Here is a 22,462-nt window from a genome sequence, read left to right on the forward strand (position 1 = left end):
TGCTTTATTGTCTCAAGTGTCTGTTTGCTACTACCTCAGCCTTGCGAGGTTTCTAGAAACTTGACGTCGTTTCTGCTTGTCCTCTCTCTCTTGAGTATCGTCACTACCTGAGGTACAGCCTGTAACTGCTTCATACGACTTACTCACTCTCTTTTTGAGAAGCGCTGGATGTGTCCCCCCCTCTCCTCCCATCATTTCATATCGTTCGTAGGAAAAAAGAAATTCCGAATCTTCTTCCTTACCTGACCTACGCAACCTCTTTATCCCACAAAAACCCTCTACACTTGGCACTCCCGCAAAAACATCTCTGTTTTCCCACATAGTCCGGATCCACGAGAGCAGCCTCTCTTCTTCGAATCGCCACGTCCAATTCCTGCGGATCCGAATCCAGATAATCGAAAACCAATTCTCTCCCTGCAGGAATATTCTGATTGGCGAAAAAGGCAAGACTGTAGAGTTTGAGGTCGTGTTTATTGTACGACACCGTATACTGTCGCACATTCGGCTCGCAGGAATTGTTCATGAAGCGTGTGACATTTCCCATGTACTGTCCATCGACCACGTAGCAGTCTTCTTGTTTCAGTGGGGCGTTGGCGTTGGTCGGATCACGATCTCCGACAAACTTGTCCAGGCTGTAGAGGTAGTATAACTTGTCTTTGGATCCCTCTTGCGAGCTTTCTCGTCGCCCCGCTTCCTCGTCGGTGATGACTTCGCCTAGGTACACATCGATGAATTCTCCTGCGAAGAGGTCTTCTTCGCAGTACACACCCCAACCTCGCTCGGCTCCAGTCTTGAAGATTACGAGAGGCACGCGTCTTCCTTTTTGTACGAGCCTCGAATGGCAACCAGGTCCGCACTTGCAATTCACATTGCACTCGTAGATGGGTCGACGCGCCTCCAGATAAAAGGGGTTCATGGTCTGCGGTTTGCCGGGACGCGAAGGCTTTGTGTAGGGAGCTCGTTTGGGCATGCCAGCTGTATCGATTCCATCACGACCCAGATACTCTTCACCGGCAGCGTTGGATTCCTCTTGCGCAGCTTCTGTCGCGATTTGGTAGACTTGGAACATCTCGGGATCCTTTCTCTTGAATGCGGCCAAGTCCACAGCGGCAAATTCCAGGCAGTCGCATCTTGCCGTCTGTCCACAATCGATGTTGCCACTCGCATCGGGCTTGCATTTCTGGCAACCTTGAAAGGTCTCCGGTGCGTTGCCGGAGACTCCTTCTCGCAGAACGTACTCGTCGATGAAGTCGAAATTGAGGTTGGGCGTCGTGGAATCGAACTGGTTCTCCAGGCGCACCTTGGGGACTTTTCGCAGCTTGTCATCAAACGCACCGCGGATGCCCGCTTCCGCTTGGTTCACCGGCGTTCTGGCAGCCTCTTCGACCATGGATGGTGTAGGGAGGTCCCTCGCATTAATCTTGGCGGCCTCTCCTGTCGTGTCCTTTTTGGCAATGATACTGCCTTCCTTGTACTGAAGGTAGCCATTATAGATTCGAGGTCCGTCTCGTTCGTCGGGTTCTGGCGAGCACAAATCGATCACGGAGTCTGCAGGCGTGAGCAGACCACTACCGTTGACGCCAAGCCTGGCACGTGACAGAGGAGAGTCATCCAATGGCGACTTTCTCTTTTTGGATGGCGGCGCTGTTGATGATGGGCCAATTCCATTGCCAGAGAGAGAATATCTCTCAATGTAGGCTTGTACGTGATGCAGCGCATTTCGAAGCTCAGGAAGCGCGTGCCAGGACGCAATGGCGTGTGGAGGGCAGGGAAATACGGGCTGCGTCCGCCATCGGACTAGGTACTCCTCTATCTAGAATATAGGTAAGTGAGGTTGACATGTAAGGAGGTAGAAATGAGAAAAAATCAAGCTTACTCCGTCTCTTTTGCGGTGTGAGAGGACCTCTATAATGTCCTTAGCGCGGATGGTGTACTTCCCTCTAAGAACATTCTTAGAGGGCATAGAAGTCGACATTTGTAGAACTAAAGTTACTAGGCCTGATTAAGGTTTGTAACTTATGGTTCGAGAGGGTGCCGAATTGCGCTCAATTTGTTGTTTGTTTGTACCTAAGTAAGAGAAGTTTAGAAGAGGTAGTTACTTAGAAGTTAGAAGTGAAAAATATACTAAATTTAAGGTTTCGTGTTATTGCTGCCTATAAATAGCGTCAGATATGTACAATCTGAGATATATCTAGAAAATATAGATAGAGTCAAATACTTCCTTACTATAGTCTCTATATACCTATATATACTTAGGTAGAAGAACTAATTATTTCCCTATCCTTTTCTTATAGCCAGGTTATAGACTTCCAATATTTTGAGATGTGCTGACTAAAGAGCAGTGCACGTGCCTCTTGATGCGCCGTGCACGGCTAATCGATATCCAATCTCGAAGTCGCTAAGAAAAAGTTCCCTCAGCAACGCAGCAGCTGTACGCCAGTTTGCATCTTTCCAACACAACGCTCACAATGGCAGCAACGAAAGCGCAAAAGAGTTCCGACCTGAGTCCCTTTGTCAAACAGCTCGCCTCAAGCGGTATGAGAACCCTACTCTCAAAACATTGTACAAAAACTAAACCAACCTTCTCCCAGACCGCACAATCCGCGACCGCGCCCTCTCTTCCCTCCGCACCTACCTCTCACGCTCCAAACCCTTCACGTCCCTCGACCTATTGAAGCTATGGAAAGGTCTTCACTACTGCATGTTCATGTCCGACAAGCCGCGCAATCAACAACGCCTCGCGCGCGACCTCGCTGCTCTCACAGACGTCCTCGCGTCGGAGAATGTCTTGCCCTGGATAGAGGCGTTTTGGAAGACGATGGCGCGAGAATGGGGTGGTATCGATAGTCTGCGAATGGACAAGTATCTCTACCTGGTCAGGTGTTATGTGAACAAGGGGTTCGAAGTTGCGAGCAGTGAGAAGAAGAAAAAGAAGAGCGCGATAAGTTGGAACAGGTATTTGGAGGTGCTGGAAGCCGACGGCGGGCCACTGAGTGTGAGGGATGTGAAAGTGCCTGTGGGGTTGAAATTGCACGTTCTGGATGTGTGGGTGGATGAATTGGAGAAGGTTGACGGGGAACAGAAGGATGGAGGGTGTCCTGTCGAGGAGGTGATGAAGCCTGTGCAGAAACTACAAAAAGACAGCTTGGTCAAGAGTGTGAGGATGAGGGCGAAGGAGAGTTTGGAGGATGAGAGGTTGCTGGGAGGGAAGAGGTGGAGGACTGCGGAGGATGGGAGTGTTGAGGATGGAAGGAAAGCTCAAGACGAAGAGATGGAAGATGAAGATGGTCAAGTCGTGGGTGAAGACGACGATTTTGGCGGTTTCGACGATTGAGACGGCCCGAGGAGGTTCCCTTCAGCTATTGTGCGTTCTTCAGCGAGGGCGTTTGGCGTGTCTTATCGGTCGGCATCGAAATCAAGTCCCGTGCTGCGAAACAGCAGTGAAACGAACTGGATAACGCCTGCCTTTCCTTCACTTCCTCCCTCGTGAAGACCAGAACAACAGTTTGCTAGGACAATATCTCAATATGCGTCCACTGCCCGCCACATTCTCTTCTGACCTGAAATTTTCAAAACACCTCCACGTAACTAGCATCATGCCAGCGCGCAAGCCCCGACCCAAGACCACTGGTATAGATCAAGACGGCGAATATCCCAACTCCATTCGCCAACGCAACGACCAGGTGTCTTTTCTTGACCTTCCCGGCGAAATTCAGAACCATGTGCACTCGGCCGTTCTGGAAACCTGCGGCGCATATCTAACCCTAGACCTCCGCATCGCCATGCCCTCAAACTGGAGTCTCGTCAGCAAACAAATCCACGGAGAAATGCTCGGCCAAGCCATGTATTGTCTTACAGTGCGGGTTGCTGAATTCAAATTCCCGAGAGTCATCACTTTCCTGAATCGACTACCAGATAGAGACATCAAATTACTGAAGCCGAGGAAAGGCGGCGACATGGTGAAGAAAAAGCCTAACGCAGCAACTTTGAAAATCGAGCTCACCTTTCCCAATCCTACTGATCTACCAATTCGTGGTTTCGCCTTTCTCCAACGCTGGCTCAACCGCTTCAGCAATGCAAACAAACGCGCTTCCGAACTCGAAATCAGCTATGTCGGAACTTGCACAGATCTCATAATGCTCCGATTTGTATCAATCGCACTTCGGGAAATTCCCGGCCCTGTGGACGAGGTGGGCAAGTTGCATTTCCGGAAGATTAAGGATGCGGTGACGAAGAATTGGCAAGAGGTGTATCAGTATGAGACGGAGCGTCTCGAGGGCCTGGACCATAGTGAAGATTGCATGAAGTTGGGTTTGCCCAGGTGTGGGAGTTGTATGTCCCTGGCTAGGATTTTGAGGAAGACGGGGCTGCCGTTTGTGATCCCGTGAGGTACTGTAGGTGAGATGGGATTGATGGAGATTGGGAACTCGTCGGTCTGGATGATGCTGCCCATCATCCGAAATGATCCAATACGGTGGATGTGTAATTGCAATTGCTGGCCACGCTGAGCGCTTCTTCGTGTACTTTGCGAGATCAGACACCGGCCAAGACGTTGCAAGTACATCTCCGCATAGGGGGCGATTCTCCAGATTACAAGCCCAGGGCGTAGCAGCAAGTAAAACTTCTCGTCGAATTCAGACTCCCTCTGTGTCGGCTATCAGCAAACACAAGGGTCAAAGAGAGAGATGATTCCGAATGTTTACGTGTATAAGCATTCATATTATCTTGGTCAACATGGAGAAGAGGATAAGTGCACGAGATACTGACTTTATGCGCAGACATACGGATCGAGTACAATCAGGAGTACGAACACAAGAAGAAAGCGGTCGACAATTCAAATCAAATACGATTCATTCTAGATTCCCGACTCGTAAATCTCATCAACATCCAAATCTCAGCCGCCGCCCTAATCCTCTTTTGCCACATTCAATCTCATGAGGAAAGAATCTGTCATCATCGGATCTATTTGTACAAACCCTCCTGCGAAGTCATCGTACCAGGAACTTGCACAAAGTTACCAACAACAAGAAACAATACCAAAACCCCCAGAGCAATCCACCAACCCTTCTTCACCCCCCAAATCAAATTGCTCTTCTTCTCCAATTCCGCATCCTCCACCATCTTCCTCTTCACCGCATACTTGAACGCCACCCACCTCTTCATCTCCCCGTCATCCCACACCGCCTCTCTCACAGCACGCACATCCTCCCAAAACTCCAACACCCGCTCTCCAATACTACTACTACCAACACCTTTCGTCGTCTTCATCTTCGGCAACGTCACCGACAAACACGCAAACAAAAATCTCCTCATCTCCTCCTTCGCCCCCTCCCCTCCCAAATCTTTCCCCTTTTTCATCCCAAATTTCCCCGAACCTCTCCCCTCCACAAACCCCACATCCTCCCCAAACCCTCCTCTTCCCCCAGAAGAAGAAGAAGAAGAAGAAGAAGACCCAATCCCCCCCGTCCTAACAAACTCCACCGCCTCCTCCATATCCCCCGAAAACGCCTCTGTCACATCCACGACCAAAAACACCGCTATAGGAAATTTTCTATCTCCCCAAGGAAAATTCGCCATCGCCGCTGCGAGATTTGCCACGCGGAAATTTGTTATGTGGATTTCGATGAGTCGCGCTCCCGCGTCTCCCGTGCGCGTGAGTTGCCAGGGACTGAGAGGTGCATAGTTCCAGGTGAAGTGGCCTGTCGGAAGGAGATTTTTGAGGATGAGACGTTCGCCCGGGTTGGGTTGGTGTTTGGGGAGGGGGCGTTTGGGGGGCATGGTTGAGATTTTTTTTTTTTTTTTTTTTTTTACCTCTTTCTTTTGGGAGGGGGTGGTTTTTGGTTTTGGTTTTGGTTTTTTGGTGAGATTTGGTTTTTTTGGCGGGTATGATGCTGATGAGGTCTAGACGAGAATTGTGGTGGTTTCTTCTTCTTGAGAGGAGGTAAGGGACAATATGGGGGGCGAGATGAGATGTATATCTACCTACTTTACTGTGCTGGACGCTTTCGGCGTATGAAAGAATAAGGAGAAGTATTTTTCTTTTTTATTTTTCTTTTGTTCATTCTTTGGAAATTTTGCCGGATTTGGAACTTATTGTGACTGACTGCTGTGAGCTTGCAGTTCTTCGCTTTTCGACAACTTATGATTCTGGGAATGATAATCGTGCTTCTGACGATGCGATGCATTTTGATCAAGCATAATGTACCTACATATAGGATTCAGCCCGAGCAAAGGCAAAGGAATTCCCCTCTACTAACATCTCAAACAATAACAGCTTCATTCGGTCGAATACCGCTCGCTCATCTCACTGTGAATCGAATCAGAATAACGAACAAAGACAGTGCAGTTCAGTCCAGTGTCTCTAAGCCGTTTTCGGCGATTTCCAGGGCCAAAGGAATGTTACCTCAAGCCTTCCGAAGCGCAGCGTAGGTCAGGTGTAGGGCGGAGTGGAGGCCAACCAATTCGTGTAAGGAGGTACTTAGGTTGCCTAGGAAGAAGAGGAAGCCCAGAAAGAAGAAGAAGCGGAGGAAGAAGCGGAGGAAGAAGCGGAGGAAGAAGCGGAGGAAGAAGCGGAGGAAGAATACAGTATAGAGAGATAGAGACAGAATTCACGTACGCGCGAATCAGTTAATGCTATACTAATCTATCTGGGCTTATAACCTGTCGAAGATTATAAGCCATATATTGATTCACTACCTACTTTTGCGATGGTCCAAAACAAGAAAAAGAAAAATCTTTCCCCCGTCACCTGCTGAAACACCAACATCTCACCCTCCCAGTACACCAAAGGCTGTACCTCCTACCGACAATATGCCTTCTCCAACTGCAGACATTCCATCCCCTCTACTCTCAATCACCAATACAAACTCTCCAAACTTGGCCAGAAATCCAATCCTCCATCGTCAATAATCGCTTGGTCTCTTCGTAGGAATCGGTTGCGGCCCGTATACAATCCGTGCCAGAAGTGTAGTCCAGTATCCGCAGGCTTCGTTGTCACATCCAGATCTATCTTAGGGCGGCGAAAGAGCGGCCCATATTTGGTACCAGTGCCCATCTTGCACACCAAGATCCTGAGTTACGCACCCAGTTTGAGATACCGACATGCCACCAACTTGTGTACCGTTGCAGTGTTCATTGTTGAACACTCGTATGTCGACGCACATGTCGGGAGGATCTTTAGATATGCTCGCAATGTACCCAAATTCGGAGCCTAGTCTGCATTTTTTTAATTCGGGGTCGAATTGTCCGCTGATACCAATAGCCGACGCTTGGGATGCGGGTCTACAGTTCAGCTCAGTGTAGAAATGAACACCCCCGATGGAGCAGTCCCTCGCTGCAAAAACTTGTAAGAGAAGCAGGTTGAGCAACCAAAGCCAAGTTAGATATAATGTGACCATTTTCTGCTGTTTTGCCTCGGCCGATTTTGCTGATTGTTGTGTTTCTCTTTGCTTGTGGTGTTTGAGCGAATAGAGGCAGCTGGTGTAAAGGAGGTCAAAGTTGGAGGTCAGAGTCGGAGGTCAAAGTTGAAGGTCGTTTGCCTTGCTGCAGAAGGCTTCGTTGACGATAACTCGAGTACAAGCAGCATTTTCTCAACGGCGAAAGCGCTAACATTATATAGTTTCCAAGTATTCTCTTCTAGAACCGTCGTCTTACCTAAGTCTGATATCGTTCTTCGATCGTTACTAGGTAAAATCCTGAGCCCCTGAGGGTTGGAAACAAGCAATACAATTGCCGATGGGCGTCTCTTATGCCTCATATTACATCCGATTCTTCCGACCAACTAGCATTCGAAGGCCTATACGTGAAATAGTCTATTGTTATTTCTAGAGCGACCAATAATATTCTCAGTAGCCTGTCAAGGCTGTCCATATAACAGGTCGTAATCAAGGCTTCTTATGTCTCCTGTTACAGCCGATTCTTCCGACCGACTAGCATTCGAGAATCGAAGGTCTACACGTCAGATACCTAGGCTCTCGTTTTTCTTACTGCGACCAATTACCATTCCAACTTGTAACTGAAGCAGAGCTGCTGAAGTCGCCATAACCTGTTGTTACGGCACACTCTGGCGTAATACCCTTGACTGGCTCAGCCTCCCTAACCTCGCCTAGCCACTCTCTTTACTGGTATGAGTTATCAAGTTGTTACCGTACCCTTACGATATTACCTACCTTCCAATGCCTCTATTACCTAGGAGGTAGGAGGTAGTAGCTTCACTTTACATTGCACCCCGAAGGATACCCTCGCGATCCTTAGCCCCCCTTGGAGGGGGGGGGGGGGGGGTAATCTAGTCGGTGCCCCCTAGGTTTTTGCTTTTTGCTAATACGAAGAACAAGCCCACCAACAAGCCTACCAGGAAGCCCACTAACAAGCCTACCAACAAGCCCACCAACAAGCCCACCAAGAAGCCTACCAAGAAGCCCACCAAGAAGCCTACCAACAAGCCTACTAAGAAGCCTAGTGAGTAGAGACAGCGATAGAAATAGAGATTGAGATAGAATACACAATACAGGTATATACGCACGCGTAAAAAATTGAGATTGGCACGCATTCCGTACCACCAACGGACAGGCCCGCAGGACATATTAGAATGAAGTGTGGTCTCACATGCATTCTATGTGACTCTCTTCCGCACTAGTCCGCTTTGGGGTTAGAGCTTTGCACAGCAACCTAAGGTACCTAGGTAGGTATCTTCCAGAGCACTCGTAGTTAGTTACCTCCACTACCTATACACTGCTTTTCGCCCCGATCTCTGTTCCGAGTGGTTATGAGCGCCGCCAGCCCTACCTTCAAATGCTCCGTGCTGCCTCAACAAACGAGTACTGGAGAGACCCTCATCCAATATCAGACACGGTTGGCTGCTGAGGAAGAGGCGTTTGAGACCAGCAAGGACATGCTTGACCGGGAAAAGGCGGACTCGGCTGCGGCCTCGTACATATTGAACAACTGTGTGTGAGAAATCCAGGACATACATCGCAACAACAGCACCGACCGCAGAAATGTGCTGCTTCTGGGACTTCTGGGGGTGACACACCCACCTGTAACTTCTGCGGCAAGAAAGGTCACAAGGCAGACGTCTGCTTCTCAAAGCATGGCTATTCAGAAGGACACCCCCGACATCGCCAAGAATCACCAAAGACTCTGAAGCAGCAACAGCGATCCGGCGGTAGACAACAGTCCGACACTGGCAACAGCAAGAAGTCAATCAACGGTTCTGATGAGGTTTTTCACCATGGAGGATTTCATACAACCGTCCACCAGTCCTCATTTGAGGCTGGTCCACAAACGCGCCGCAACGACGTTCTCTACGACTCCGGCGCCTCTTCACACTTCATAAACGACCTCGACCTGTTCACCGGCGACACGACTCTGTGCGACAATCTTGTAGCAGTAGGTGATGGTCGTTTGCTCCATGCCCCACAAAAGGGCACTATTCGACTGGTGTTGCAAGCACCGGACGACAGTCAACACTCTATTGATGTTAGCAACTGCCTATACGTACCAGACATGCAAGTTAACCTTGGTGGTGAGAGAGTAGCAGACAAAGGCTTGTACTACCGCTCTGACACAAAACACCTTTTTCTTCGAGGAGGTATCGTTATCGGCCACTGCATAGTCGTCGATGGTCTACCTCATGTGGCGCAGAGCCACAAACTCGACGCGCCCAGCGCTCGCGTGGTACGGCTGAGTGATCCACACACTCCCCTGCCACCCCAGACTGCCTACATCAACAGCAGCAAAGTCATTTATCCAGCTTCTGCAACAGCACAGGACTGGCACCTCCGCCTTGGTCACCTGTCAGCCTCAGCACTGAAACAGGCTGTACAGACTCATAATGGCATAGTGATTGAAGGAAACATACCCGACAAACTCTCCTGCGAGGCTTGCCAATTGGCTACGGCCAAGCGCAAGATCTCTCGAGTACCTGGCAAGCGTCCAACAACCCCATATGACGAGATCTCTGTCGACACCGTTGTACCAAAAGCAGCAGGCCTTGGTTATGGGAGTGTCCAGTACATTACTACTGTGACGGATGGCATGTGTCTTTATCGACACGGCAAATCGCACCGCACGCGCGGAGGCGCCGGTGTATATCTGATGGATCACATTACTTACATCAAGACTCAGCTCGATATCGACGTCAAAAATATCCGAGCCGATAACGACAAGGCCCTCACTGACAACGGGGCTTTTCACACTTTCTGCACTCGGCGTGGTATCCGGATTTTGTCCACCACTCCTCACGACAGTGAGCAGAATGGCAGGGCTGAGTCCACCAACAACCTCGTTGTGCTGCTGGCACGAAAGATGATGATCTCAGGCAAACTGCCGAGACACGTGTGGCCAGAGGCAGTTCAGGCTGCATCGACTCCAGTGGCGACGTCGTTCGCTATGGATGGACACCGTCTTGTCAACACGCCACTAGATATTCACTTCAAGTTTGAGAAAGCCCCAGAAGGTTATCAGGCTAGCAAACACCCCCAGAACCAGTATCAACAACTGGTCGGCAGCATCATGTGGCCAGCACAGATGACACGCATCGAGGCCATTCTCCCAGCGCACCTGTTATCCAAGTACGTCTGCAATCCAACTGAAGGCCACCTTGCACAGGTAGTCCGCACACTGGCCTACCTCACACAGCACCCAAACGATGGCATCTGCCTTGGTGGCAGTCCACAATCCTTGGTGCTTGAGGGCTTCGTCGACTCGTTATTTGGTGATGATCCAGACAGCCGCCGCTCCACATGCGGCTACATCTTCAGACTTGGTGAAGGACCAGTCTCATTCAAGAGCGGTCTTCAACCACTAGTGACGCAGTCTAGCACGAAGGCTGAGTACATCGCCATGGCCCTCGCCGCACGCGAAGCAAAGGTTTGGGCATGGATCGTGAATTCATCTCACCTCTGTTTTTGGGAGCATCTCACCCAAAAAGAAATTGGGAGTATCTCACGTGGCTGCCCTCCAGTCGTGGCATAGGCAAGGTCATTACTACCTCAGATGTTACCTTGCTGAGGACTGCTTTCAGGCACGCGACGACTCCCCTCATGAGGACGACTGTATCACTCTCGATAACGATCTCTTCCGCGCTAGGTGGGTGCTCGAAAGAGTGCCACGGATAAGATCGCGTACATTGTAGGTACACTGTAGGAGCCCCATCGATTTCACGCCCAATCTTTCCAGCGTGAGATGAACATGCCAACAAATAACTATGTGACGGCTACGACTAATGAATACCTTCTCGTCGCCCTTGCGTCGCCTACCGGTTTGTTTACTTACCGCCTTCATATAGAGCTTTCGATCGTTCTTCTATGTTCTATATCTCTCCTCCTCTTCTCTGTTGAACAGTCAATAGTGCTTATAGAGGCATCGCGAGACGGCAACGACTTATACCCCGCTACCTATATCGCTAATTCATATCTACGACGCGACTACAGTATACAATTTGGTAGTTTTATGTATATAGATAGCCTGTATACACATAAGGTAGGTAGCATAAAGTGTATACAGGCTAAGTAGAACAATAGGAGGTATATGTGGCTTCTTCCTGTTCTCGGGATGTTTTGCTCTATAGACTATCCTCTAGGAGAGAGAGGGAACGGTACAACTAGCAGCCAGCACACCGGGCCGATGCATACTTTAGGTACCTAACCTTATCATCGCGACGCGACAGGAACGGAACCGTGGGGGATAGACAGACTGCTGAATGCTAATGATGACCGACGGCGCAGATGCCAATTGAGAGTTAGGTAGTGGGCAGCTTCCTTTCGGGGGTGGCGGATTCGGTGAGCTGTGATTTGTGAGCATCCTACCTATCCACTCTTAATTACAAAAAATGGAGAAGTAAGAGCTACACACTTCTACTGTCGGTTCGGTGTTTATGCACTCGATCGGGTGCGACTTTGCGCGCCTTGCAGGAGGACGGAGGATTGGAAAGTATATGTTGTGTATATAAGGTAGGTACCTAAGGTAAGGTAGGTAGGTACTGTATTTCCCATGTATGGAGCCCGCGCGCGTGCGCTCACCGAAGAGGAGTAGAGTGATGATGACATCCATCTATCGGTGAAGCTCAGCGGAGGTACAGATATGGCTACCTAGACATGTACACGTACTCACACCGGCGTGCGTACGTCAACACCGTCGACGACGACGACGTCTGCGGCGAGCGTGTGATGAGGATGCTACTACTGCCGTGGTGAGGCCGTGAAAAATAAATAAAAATAAAATAGCCAGCAAAGCAGTGACAGCGACAGCGACAAGTGACAGGACAAGTGCTCGTGGAGCCGTTCCGGTAGTTGACTAGTCAGTTGTCCTAGTGCCCCTTCTTACGCGCCTTTTGTGTATATCAGTGCCCGCGGTGAGCACTAGGACCAATCAAAAATCCCTCAAAAGTCCTTGCCATGCACGTCGTATTGGATGTTGCAGCAGACCGAGCTGGGGGAGGGATTGAGGGGGGGAGAAGGCGGCAATTGATTCGTGCGACAGGCAAGAATTCAGAGGGTCAGCAGAGCAGTGGGAAGTATACATGTACTGGTCAGTAGGACAAGTGGAGTGGAGGAGGTAGAGATGGAAAGACGTCGTTGCATTCCCCTCGTGGCATTCCCTCTAGGCGTCGGTCGGTCGTTTTGGGTGCTGTGTCAGTATCCGTAGGTTCGTGGGATGTGACGGAAAACAGTAGGAGGTGGAGGTAGGTTTCACATAGCAGTCAGTCAGGTACGAGGCCGTTGTGAAGCGAAGAAAGCGAATGCGATGGCCGGGCAGTGAGACTGAGACTGAGACGGATGCGGCTGCGGCTGCGGCTGCGGCTGCGGATGCTGACTTGATAAATAGGAATAATTGCGACTGCTGTGGATGGTGCATGTGTGAGGTCTGTCAGCCAGTGTTAGGCTTTGCGCCCGGTGGAAGTCGGTAGATTTGACATCAACCGTAGCCGCGTAGCGTAGCGTAGGCAGGTATAGCTCGCTCTACCGTAGTCGTGGTCGTTCCAGTCCCAGTCCCACTTCCACTTCCACTCATTGGAGAACCTGCCGAGCCCTTTTTTTTTTCTTTCTGTTTTCTGCTTTCTGCCTTACCTACTCGCCTCGTCCACTCACACCTCTCTCTCTCTCTCTCTCCCTCTCTCCCGCTCTCAACACCCACGCTCCGCGCAACGCAATTTGAACCACATGACACCACACCCTGCTACACTACACGCACTCGACTGCTGATAACAATAATTCTCCCACTACCACCTCCTCTCACCACTACCACCACTACCACCACTACCACTACTACCACTACCACTACTACTATCACTACAACACGACTCCGCCAACGCCGGCTCCACACGTAATTCGCCACCCGCTGCCGCTGTCGACGTGAGCCTCTTCATTTTCACCTTCATTCTCTGCCAACACCAGCACCCCCACGGCTCCCTATTCTTGGATCGCCTTCTCTGACGTCGCCGGCCTCAGCATTCGCACGCAGTCGCAGTGCTTCGTTGCGAGGTACGAAGCTGAGTTAGGTAGTCTGCTCTGCCTCGCCTTACCATCACCTCACCTCACCTCAGCCCACAGCCACGTCCCGGTAATCGATCATCCTGCATCACCTTCTTGTCGCCTCTGTCCACGCTGACCCTGCCCTGGCCAAAGCACGTTTCACGCCGACATTACAGACGTCACAAATTCACACCGGCGCATCGCTGCGCTATAGAACTGCCACCGCTCTGTGAAACCTCTGCCTTCACCACTATGCTCGCTGTCACCTTATAGCACGAGCGGCCCGTTGGGTCATTATCAATCAACGTTCGCACCCGTCCACACCTGCACGTTGTTAACCCTCTCGAGTCTACTACAATACAGAGCCTGCGCTGGACCAGGCCTTACTCTCGACAACACGAGCACCGTGGACCACCCTCCCATCTACCTACACCTGACCCAACAACACCTGCATCCCCTGTCACATCATGGACCACCGTAATACCGTGCAGCGATCGGCTCCCTCTGCCACGACTGCTGGTATGGACCATTCCGAGGAAATCCTCCCCGACGTAGACGAGCCGCCAGACGAACGAAAGAGCCGCTCCACGTGGGCGCCACCAAAGCTCGCTGCTTACCCACCCTACAACAAAGCCGATCCCGCAATGTACCTGCGCCGCGAATCTTTGTTGACGCGCCAACTGCATTCCGAGGCCGAACAAACCGATGACGAGCCACCCTCTCGCGCACCTCCTCGTACCTTGAGCACGCAGTCTACATGGAGCATTCCCAGCACCGCATCTACTGCAGAGTTGACCAGTGACGACGGCCATAGCGTCGCGAGTCCCTTCCACTCACCGCCTCTGCCCGCGACGGTCATCAGCACTGCTGTCCCGGCAATAGGAAAGCCTGCCAATAAGGAACCGAAGATCGCGGAGCACGACAATAAGTTGGCAGACACTACGGGCTCAGAGCAGTCGGTGGAGGCAGGACTGGGGCGGAAAAGATGCATCAGCTTCGCGTGTGGCGGTGGCGGCAAGGACAAGAAGTCTCCCACCTCTCAGCCTACACCTGTTGCGCCTCCTGTGCAGACCGCCGCGCCTTCGTCACCACCGAAACGCAAATGCGCCCTCAAGTTCGTCTGTCCCACTCGGGCTGCAATGGAGCCCAGAATGCCCATGGTGGAGAAGAGGTCGTCGGGCAGGCGTCTCGCCAGCCCGCCTCCTCTCGAGCGACGCAGCAAGATCGAATCACCACGAGTACATCGTGGCTCCGACAGCACCGTCACACACGCTTCACCAAAAAGTGTTCGCAAGACTCCCGCCGTACCCGAGACTGCTGCTCCCATCCCGACCACATCATCTGCTGCTGTGCCTATACACAGACGCAAACCATCTCACGGCTCCGACAACAGCACGGAAGCTCTTCGTTTCCACGAATTCGCCTCGGAAGATGGCGAGCCAGAAGAGTGGGTACAGGAGTCGACATGCTACAAGAGTCGACTCACGGTGAACGACACCCTGCAGAAGGAAATCACCATCCGCAAAGCCTGTGAAGAGGTGGAGGAAGAAGCACTGGAGGAGGAAGACGCGGAAGACGATGAGAATGATGACATGGACGAAGATGATGGGGAACAAGACGATGACATCGAGCTCGAATCCGAGTCGGACGACGGATTCCGCACAGACGACGAGGATGGGTTTGCAGAGTCGGATTCGGAGGGCGAGGATAGTGACGGGGACTGGTGGAGACCTGGTGGCCTGTCCACCGCTGCCACTTCGACAGATCACCTTGATCAGCTGGCCAAGATGAAGCTCAACGATACTACCCTGCAGACGTCTTCCCTGGGTTCTGTGAGCTCCGGCCACATGTCGCCGAGGAACCTGTCACGAAAACCACGGAAGACACTGGCCAACGCCATGCCCATTTCACTTCGACCGGAGCCGATGGACTTGCCGGACTCCACCGACTTCGTCTGCGGCACCCTGGATGAGGATCGTCCTTTGGAGCAAGCCTTTCTCAACCACAAGAAGGCACGCGAAGCGGCCAAGCACAAGGCACGTCCCCAAGATATTGACCCCACATTCCCGACCTCGGATCCTGAAATGGACGAAGAGGACGACGATGATCTGGAGGATGCGGAAGAGAGCGAGAACGAAAACTTGATGCATGGAGGGCTGGAGGATCTTCACGGCGACTCTACTCTTCGTCATCGGCCTGCCAATCGTGGCCGCCGATCCAGTCAACTGCATCGATCGCCGCCGCCTCCTGCTCGTCGTCGATCGCCTGCTCCTGCTGGTATGAAGCGCACGGCGACCACAGCTCGTTCGCCCCCTCCGCCGGGGCGACGCAATGCTGCACGGTCACCGCCGCCCACGGTCCGACGGACACGCTCTCCTGCACCACGCAAGCTGTTCGCCCATTCGCCGAAGAGGACTCAGTCCCCCGCGCCACAGGGACACAATATGCCTTCTCCGCCCAATACACGGCGTGCATCTCCCGTATCTTTCGGTTTTGGCAATCAACCGAACGTCCTTGCCAGTAGACCGCAACTGACGCATACTGCTTCCCTTCCTCGCAACGGCGGCTACACTCTGGGCAAATTTAATGGCTATCGCATGGACGACGGCGAGGAAACCGAGACGGGTCACCACACCCGTGCGAGCGATTATCATAAGCGCGGAGCCATTGACATTTACAAAGGTCTCGAGAAGAGGCGACAGCGCCGCAAAGAGAAGCTCCATGCAAAGATGTGTGCCAAGGCCGCTGCCAAAGGCGAAAAGGCGTACAAAGTCAAGCCTGGCAAAGGAGCGGAACGAATGAGGGAACTGGGCCTGGAGCTCCAGCGTTATCGGGGCAAGGGTGAGCACATTCTGTCCGCCTGAGGTCGATATCACACACCCGACACTTCTTTTTCTTTTTCTTTTGGTACATGTGCGAGCTTGAGCACAGCGGCCGACCAGAACACAATATGGTTTTGGCACCCCCTTTTACAGACCCTCGTCAGGAGCAGAGGATTCCTGACATAGTCTGTCTGGTCCGCTGCGCTCGCTAAGCACTCTACAAGACAAACCCTTTTTTTCCTTGTGCGTTGAGAGATTTATATATTTACTTTTGGCATGAGCGACATCCGAATAGAATCGGATAATCAGCACAGCATACGATGAGCGTTCTATATCATACTCGGGACTACCACACACCGGAATCGCTAGTCTTGGGCATTCATGAAATTCCTTTCACACTTGTACATGCTTTGGTGCGGCTAGAATAGTGCTACATAGGGCTGCTATACAGTTGCCCCACTTTTTACCTCTTTTCCTTCTTCCTATTCTTCTTCTACTCGCTCTTACCTCCTAGAGGTACTGTGCTAGTAATAAATCCGTGCCTACCCCCGACTTATGTAAGCATACTGCGCACCCCTTGAAATAGTACCAAATCAGTCGTAGTAACCCGCAATCGATCCCCTACCGTCTACTCTTCAATATGCTACTAAGTTTGCAGGTTAGGATTCGTTCTGTCGCTATCCGCCGCGGTTCGTTATATAACTTGTAACGCTATCTAACCCGCGCTATTACATAAGCAGGGCCTTATCTGCCTTGTCTATTATATTGTATACGACTACCTCTATCTATAGCTAGGAGGTAGGTATACTCTATAATATGTCCTAAGGGCCTGCCCGTTAGGTAGTACGGAGTGCGTGTATAGAGTGCCAATCTCAATTTTTACACGCTCGAGCGTCTTCTTCTTCTCGGCCGTCTTCTTCTTCTCGGGCGTCTTCTTCTTCTCGGGCGTTCTCCTCTTCTCGGGCGTCTTCTTCTTCTCGGGCGTCTTCTTCTTCTCGGGCGTCTTCTTCTTCTCGGGCGTTCTCCTCCTCTTCCTCCTGGGCATTCTCTTCTTCTTCTTCTTCTTCCTAGGCATTCTCTTCTTCTTCTTCCTCCCGGGCGTTCTCTTTTTCTTGCTCCCGGGCTTCTTCTTCCCGGGCTTCTTCTTCCTACTTCCTATATCTCCATCTCCATCTCCATCTCCTCCTCCTTATCCTCCTCCTCCTCCTCCTTGTCCTTGTCCTTGGGCTACTCTTCTTCTTGTCCTTCTCTTCTGAATTTTAGGCAAGGTGGCCCGTAGGGACGGATAGGTAGGTAGGCAGGCAGGCAGGCAGGTAGGCAGGCAGGTAGGCAGGGAGGCAGGTAGGCAGGTAGGCACATGCGACGGGCTTTTTCTTTTTGAGGTGATGACGTATTGGGTTTAGTTGATTTAGCGTGCCCTACCCCAAGAGATCGCGCCAATCAGAGCGTGCGCTTTCGAGGGATCTTCACAGCTGTGTACACTATTCCCAATTTGGTAGGTCGGAGGTCGTTCCGTGCCAATAAACCAAACGGCATACTGGAATCTAGGTATATTGCGAGCGACGAGATCCCCGTTCCTATTACTGATTTGAGGGTGTTTTCGGGTTTGGAACCCTCGCTCAGTATCTCGGGGGTAGGCACGGGTCTACTACTACGACAATAAGGCCGTAGATATAGGGTAGATGTGGTGCACCCTAGGTACACGAGGGTTACATGTATTTGCGAGAGGTACAATAATGCAACTACCTTGTAACAACAACATCATCATTCCTCACCCTCGCAGCGCGTTTTCATGTGGTAGCAGTAGTGGTGGTTGAACACCACTTTTATCAATGATCAAACTTCTCACGCGAGAAGACGAACAAAGAGAGACAAACATCAAACATCCAACATCAAACATCCTCTCTTCTCCTCCCTGTCCCCGGACTTTTACCCCCCGGACTTAAATACCTCCCGTCCCTTCAAGTCCAAAAACATTCTTTCGCCCCCTTTACTCCGCTTCCTCCAACCCCACCTCCTCTAGAGCACGTTTCCACGCCTTATCGGCAGCTTGTGCAGCGCGTTTTTCGGGTCCGTGTCCACAGTTAGGGATCGAACAATAACCCGGATAATACTGAGGTTCTGCATCGCGGGGGGTGAGAGAGGTTGCCTTGAGGGGAGCCTGTTTTTTTTAGAGATGGTTGTGAGAAGGAGGGGAGTGGCTTACGGCGGAAATGATGTTTGCTCCTAGGAGGCTGAGGAGGAGGGTTGTTGTTGCTGGGAATTTCATATTGAAGGTTGAGATGGGTTGAACTTCGAGGGCTTGGATCGTTTGTGTTGTGATGTAGGAATTGGATGGGGATGATAGATTCAACAAAACAACGAATTCTCTGGGAATTTATACTTAGAGAATGGATTGTCAAGCGCATCCGACCCTCTTCGTCGATGTTACGCTGCTAGGTTGGCTGTGAGGCCTTATGCACACTAGCCTACTTCCCTTTCAACATGGGGTCAACATGCTCGAGGAAGCTTGCATACAAGTGTTGACTGTGTCCATTGTGATCAGGATACCCTTCGCGACTAGTCACCAGATCACTGTTCTGCATTAGCGCAGCTTCATTACTCCGGGGCGACAGCACCCTAGGGTATGTTCGTCAGAGAGAATGTGTACGTAAGTAAATCAGGGGCTACAGTCCTAGGTTCCCCGCAAAAGCGCTTTTGCCCTATTCTGCCTGTTAAGGCAATACTACTCCAAACAACGTCCAACTTTTCAGCTCCGCCAAGCCCCTTTTCTATTGATCCAAACTTTTTCCATCTTATGTGACCGCGCGCGTTAGCGCGTAAATCCAGCTGCCGTACTGTTCTCTCCTGTTCTCTCCTATTCTCTACCTCCTACGATTACAATACCTCGTGCCAATAACCTTTCTCGCTTCGGGCTTCTTAGCTTCGGGCTTCTTAGCTTCGGGCACCTACCTACCTACCTGCCTACCTCCCTGCCTCCCTGCCTGCCTGCCTGCATGCCTGCCTGCCTACCTCTCTATCCCTACGGACTACCTTGCCTAAGATTCAGAAGAGAAGAGAGGAGAAAAGAAGAGAAGCACAAGGACAAGTACAAGGATAAGGACAAGGAGAATGAGGACAAGGAGAATAAGGAGGAGGAGATCGAGATGTAGATAGAGATAGAGATAGAGTTAAAGTTGAAGATAGAGATAGAGATGACATACGCGCCCGAAAATCGAGATTAGTACACATTCCGTACCACTAACGGGCAGGCCTGTAGGACATTTTTGGTACGGAACGACGTCCTTACCCTCCGAAGCGAAGCGTAGGTTAGGGAAAGGGGGAGCAGAGGACTAATCAATCTGGTCTTTTAGTTGGCACGGAATGACCTCCAAACCTTCAGGTGAAGGGGGGAGTGGAGGCCTACTACATTGGGAAATCGCAGCGTAGTTCGGGTAAAGAGTAGAGGCCTACCAAATTGGGACAATGTACGTTCTGATCGGCTAAAATCACGCGGTCTGATTGGCGCATCTTCTGTAGAGGGGCGCGCTAAATCCACTAGGCCCAACACGTTACCACCTTAGGAAAAATAAAAGGCCCGCCGCAGGCGCAAAGCAAGAGGCACGGCACCTACCTACCTACCTGCCTGCCTGCCTGCCTGCCTGCCTGCCTGCCTACCTCTCTATTCCTACGGGCTACCTCGCCTAAAATTCAGAAGAGAAGAGAAGAGAAAAGAAGAGAAGCACAAGGATAAGGACAAGGACAAGGACAAGGAGAAGGAGGACAAGGAGAAGGAGGAGGAGGAGGAGGAGGAGGAGGAGGAGGAGATCATAGGGAGGACAAGGAGGAGGACAAGGAGGAGGAGGACGACGACGACGACGACGAGGAGATACCTAGGAAGAAGAGAGATATCTAGGAAGAGGTAAGTCGGCATTTCGAGTAGTGTAAGCGTCTGAGTCCCAACTGAGATAACTCCTCCCCCGTTCGGTAGCAGTGTCCATCAAAGGAGAGTAGGTACTTGAACGACGTTTTCTTCTTTGAACTTTCTACGAATCTGCAAAGTTGCAGATAGAAAAGTTTGTTTCCTACAAGGACCCCCGTAACGCTGCCTACCGACCTAGGTATACCGACTACGCGCTAGAATGGGTACTAGAGCAAGCAAGCATAGGTGGCAGCGTGGCAGCGTGACGGCGATCATACCATACATACTGCGTACAAACTAGGGCTATGTCGGCTAGCAACACTGCGTTCGATTGGCTTTGGAGTAGGTAGCATCTCGTGTTAGTAGCGGTGAGAGAAGAGAAGTCTAGGGGCCTGTGGTGAGCAAGCAAGCGAAGGAAAAAAAAAAAAAAAAAAAAGAAGAAAGAACAACCCCCCCAGGCGGAAGGACCTGTGATGCTACAGTACGTGATGTTACGCCTGTGGTTTCTGGCGAGGCCTGGCTTGTGCTACCTTGTGCGGTTTGGAGAAATTTGGGGCGGAGAAAGTATTGCGTTTCTGCAATTCGAGTTTGGTAGGAGACTGTGATACATCTCCCTCGATGCCTCTACCTAACCCTAGCATGAATTCAAGACGAAGCTGGAAAACTTGGTGTAGGTTCTTGTCAATATTCGTTACATAATGTATTACTATTGACGAAGAAAAAAGGTCTTTGATCTCCTCATTCATCTCCGTCCACAATCCAACGATGCAATGCATCGAAATCGCGGCACGTATGTGGCGTGTAAGGCGTAACGACAAGCCCATACACATCGTTCCAATGTGCCCACATGGGGGACAAGTCTGCGTTGCATTGCACATATCTAACAGAGAGCAGTGCAAAATGTCAGCAAAGAGGTCTCAGATGGACACGAAGAAGAGGAAAAGTTTGTAGGGAAGTTCAACGGATCTTACTGTCGCAGGTAGTCGACGCAATGCTCTAGGGGCCAGAATGTCAGTATGATGGATTGCATTGTAGCATGTGGTTTCCTTTTTTTTCCCTTTTGTTTTTTCCTCGGCCGATACTTACGCTTGTGCAACTCTAGTTGATCCTCAGGATCCGTCTGTTTGTAGTGGTCGGGCCAGAGGAATTTTCGTAGAGTGTCTACGCAATGGAGACCATGGTATACCTCAAAGCCCATGATGTACTTGCCATCCGAGTATTGGTATGCATTTCCATCTGCATACTTGGACGCGGCACTAGACCGATTGAACGTAGTAACTTTTCCAACAGTCAGTCCTAGAGACTTTTTCTTTTCTTTTGTCATCGCCATCATAGCTCTTACCGGACAACAAGTCCTTCCAGGCCTGGTCGATTTCTGCTCTTGGTGGTCCGACCCATTGAGGCTCATCCAGCCAGACCTCCCACGTCGAAAGGTCCTTCTTTGGCTGGAGAGGATTGACAAAGGACAGTTCTTTGAACCCCACGATGTTTTCGAAGTGTGCTGCCGCACATTAACGTACGCTTTGGACGCTCCATACCTGAGGTGGACATACTGAGATCGGTCGGGAAATAACTTTGACATTGATCGTTTCTTCGAAGCATAAAGATTGCGAGCAGCAAGAAACAAATTATGACGGTTTGTGCTCCGGCTAAGATGTATATCCCTGGAAACGGCCACCGACCACTTTTTTGCCTCCTTGTGCGCAGCAGAAGACCCTCTTCACTGCCATCTTGCTCGGACGATCGATCTGAGAAGTCTGCGTGGGCCAGTGGAAGTCGTGACATGATGTTTTTATGAATGGGCTGTTCTTGCTGCGGAATAGGAAGAATACTGAAAGAGAGAGATATGTCAATGGTTGTCACACTTGCATAAGCCAAAAGATCCGGGGCGGTCTTCGATAGCTCAGCAGCAATGGCTAAAGAAAAGATAGCTTAGACGTGCACTACAAGGATGGCGAGACCACTATGGCTAATAGTTGAAAATGCTTCATCAATGCTTGTTCATGTTCTCAGAAGCTTTCGTGGGGCTTTCGTGGGGGAATGGAGTACCCCAAGCGGAGTACATGTATGTAAGCACTAAGACGCAGTAGGAGGTAACATCGCCTAGCCCTCTTCCCTTGTACATTCGTTACATCGCTTAACATGGAAACTCTAGAAAAGTTCCAGTAAATATACCATGCAACACTCTCCCTACGCACTATTGCACCCCCTAACCCCTGTTTTCTTTTTCCCCCAATGCATAAAGTTTTTCCTAGTCTTCGCGGGCC

The 22,462-nt window shown here is 50.8% G+C and overlaps 7 protein-coding genes across 7 annotated transcripts; 3 read left to right on the top strand and 4 right to left on the bottom strand.

The window, feature by feature from the left end:
- Positions 1-80: 80 nt before the first annotated feature.
- On the bottom strand, positions 81-1,975 carry SEPMUDRAFT_153741 (SET domain-containing protein; the record flags this gene model as incomplete). Its single annotated transcript, XM_016907526.1, has 2 exons — positions 81-1,813; positions 1,877-1,975. The coding sequence occupies 2 exons, from the start codon at positions 1,973-1,975 to the stop codon at positions 248-250; spliced, it is 1,665 nt and encodes a 554-aa protein (XP_016766038.1). The 3' UTR covers positions 81-247.
- A 493-nt stretch (positions 1,976-2,468) lies between these two features.
- On the top strand, positions 2,469-3,334 carry SEPMUDRAFT_138563 (Nop52-domain-containing protein; the record flags this gene model as incomplete). Its single annotated transcript, XM_016902881.1, has 2 exons — positions 2,469-2,535; positions 2,592-3,334. The coding sequence occupies 2 exons, from the start codon at positions 2,469-2,471 to the stop codon at positions 3,332-3,334; spliced, it is 810 nt and encodes a 269-aa protein (XP_016766039.1).
- Positions 2,492-4,860, top strand: SEPMUDRAFT_78702 (uncharacterized protein). The gene is made up of 2 exons (XM_016910201.1): positions 2,492-2,535; positions 2,592-4,860. The coding sequence occupies exon 2, from the start codon at positions 3,528-3,530 to the stop codon at positions 4,386-4,388; it is 861 nt and encodes a 286-aa protein (XP_016766040.1). The 5' UTR covers positions 2,492-2,535; positions 2,592-3,527; the 3' UTR covers positions 4,389-4,860.
- A 102-nt stretch (positions 4,861-4,962) lies between these two features.
- SEPMUDRAFT_113893 (uncharacterized protein) lies at positions 4,963-5,778 on the bottom strand (the record flags this gene model as incomplete). The annotated part of the gene is made up of 1 exon (XM_016901060.1): positions 4,963-5,778. One exon carries the CDS (start codon positions 5,776-5,778, stop codon positions 4,963-4,965), a length of 816 nt encoding a protein of 271 aa, XP_016766041.1.
- A 1,232-nt stretch (positions 5,779-7,010) lies between these two features.
- Positions 7,011-7,397, bottom strand: SEPMUDRAFT_105099 (uncharacterized protein; the record flags this gene model as incomplete). Its single annotated transcript, XM_016900564.1, has 1 exon — positions 7,011-7,397. One exon carries the CDS (start codon positions 7,395-7,397, stop codon positions 7,011-7,013), a length of 387 nt encoding a protein of 128 aa, XP_016766042.1.
- A 5,695-nt stretch (positions 7,398-13,092) lies between these two features.
- SEPMUDRAFT_146829 (uncharacterized protein) lies at positions 13,093-16,685 on the top strand. The gene is made up of 3 exons (XM_016903891.1): positions 13,093-13,352; positions 13,449-13,560; positions 13,626-16,685. Exon 3 carries the CDS (start codon positions 13,940-13,942, stop codon positions 16,334-16,336), a length of 2,397 nt encoding a protein of 798 aa, XP_016766043.1. The 5' UTR covers positions 13,093-13,352; positions 13,449-13,560; positions 13,626-13,939; the 3' UTR covers positions 16,337-16,685.
- Positions 16,686-20,933: 4,248 nt separating this feature from the next.
- On the bottom strand, positions 20,934-21,685 carry SEPMUDRAFT_32895 (uncharacterized protein; the record flags this gene model as incomplete). The annotated part of the gene is made up of 4 exons (XM_016908517.1): positions 20,934-21,075; positions 21,167-21,191; positions 21,282-21,473; positions 21,538-21,685. Coding segments are annotated over 4 exons (507 nt in total), but the record flags the coding sequence as incomplete, so codon positions are not given.
- Positions 21,686-22,462: the final 777 nt, after the last annotated feature.

Source organism: Sphaerulina musiva (genome assembly GCF_000320565.1).
Source record: "Sphaerulina musiva SO2202 unplaced genomic scaffold SEPMUscaffold_1, whole genome shotgun sequence".
In the NCBI taxonomy this organism is placed as follows: Eukaryota; Fungi; Ascomycota; class Dothideomycetes; order Mycosphaerellales; family Mycosphaerellaceae; genus Sphaerulina; species Sphaerulina musiva.

Coding starts and splice junctions, on each gene's coding strand:
- SEPMUDRAFT_78702 (XM_016910201.1), top strand. CDS start 3,528: ATGCGTCCACTGCCCGCCACATTCTCTTCTGACCTGAAATTTTCAAAA.
- SEPMUDRAFT_146829 (XM_016903891.1), top strand. CDS start 13,940: ATGGACCACCGTAATACCGTGCAGCGATCGGCTCCCTCTGCCACGACT.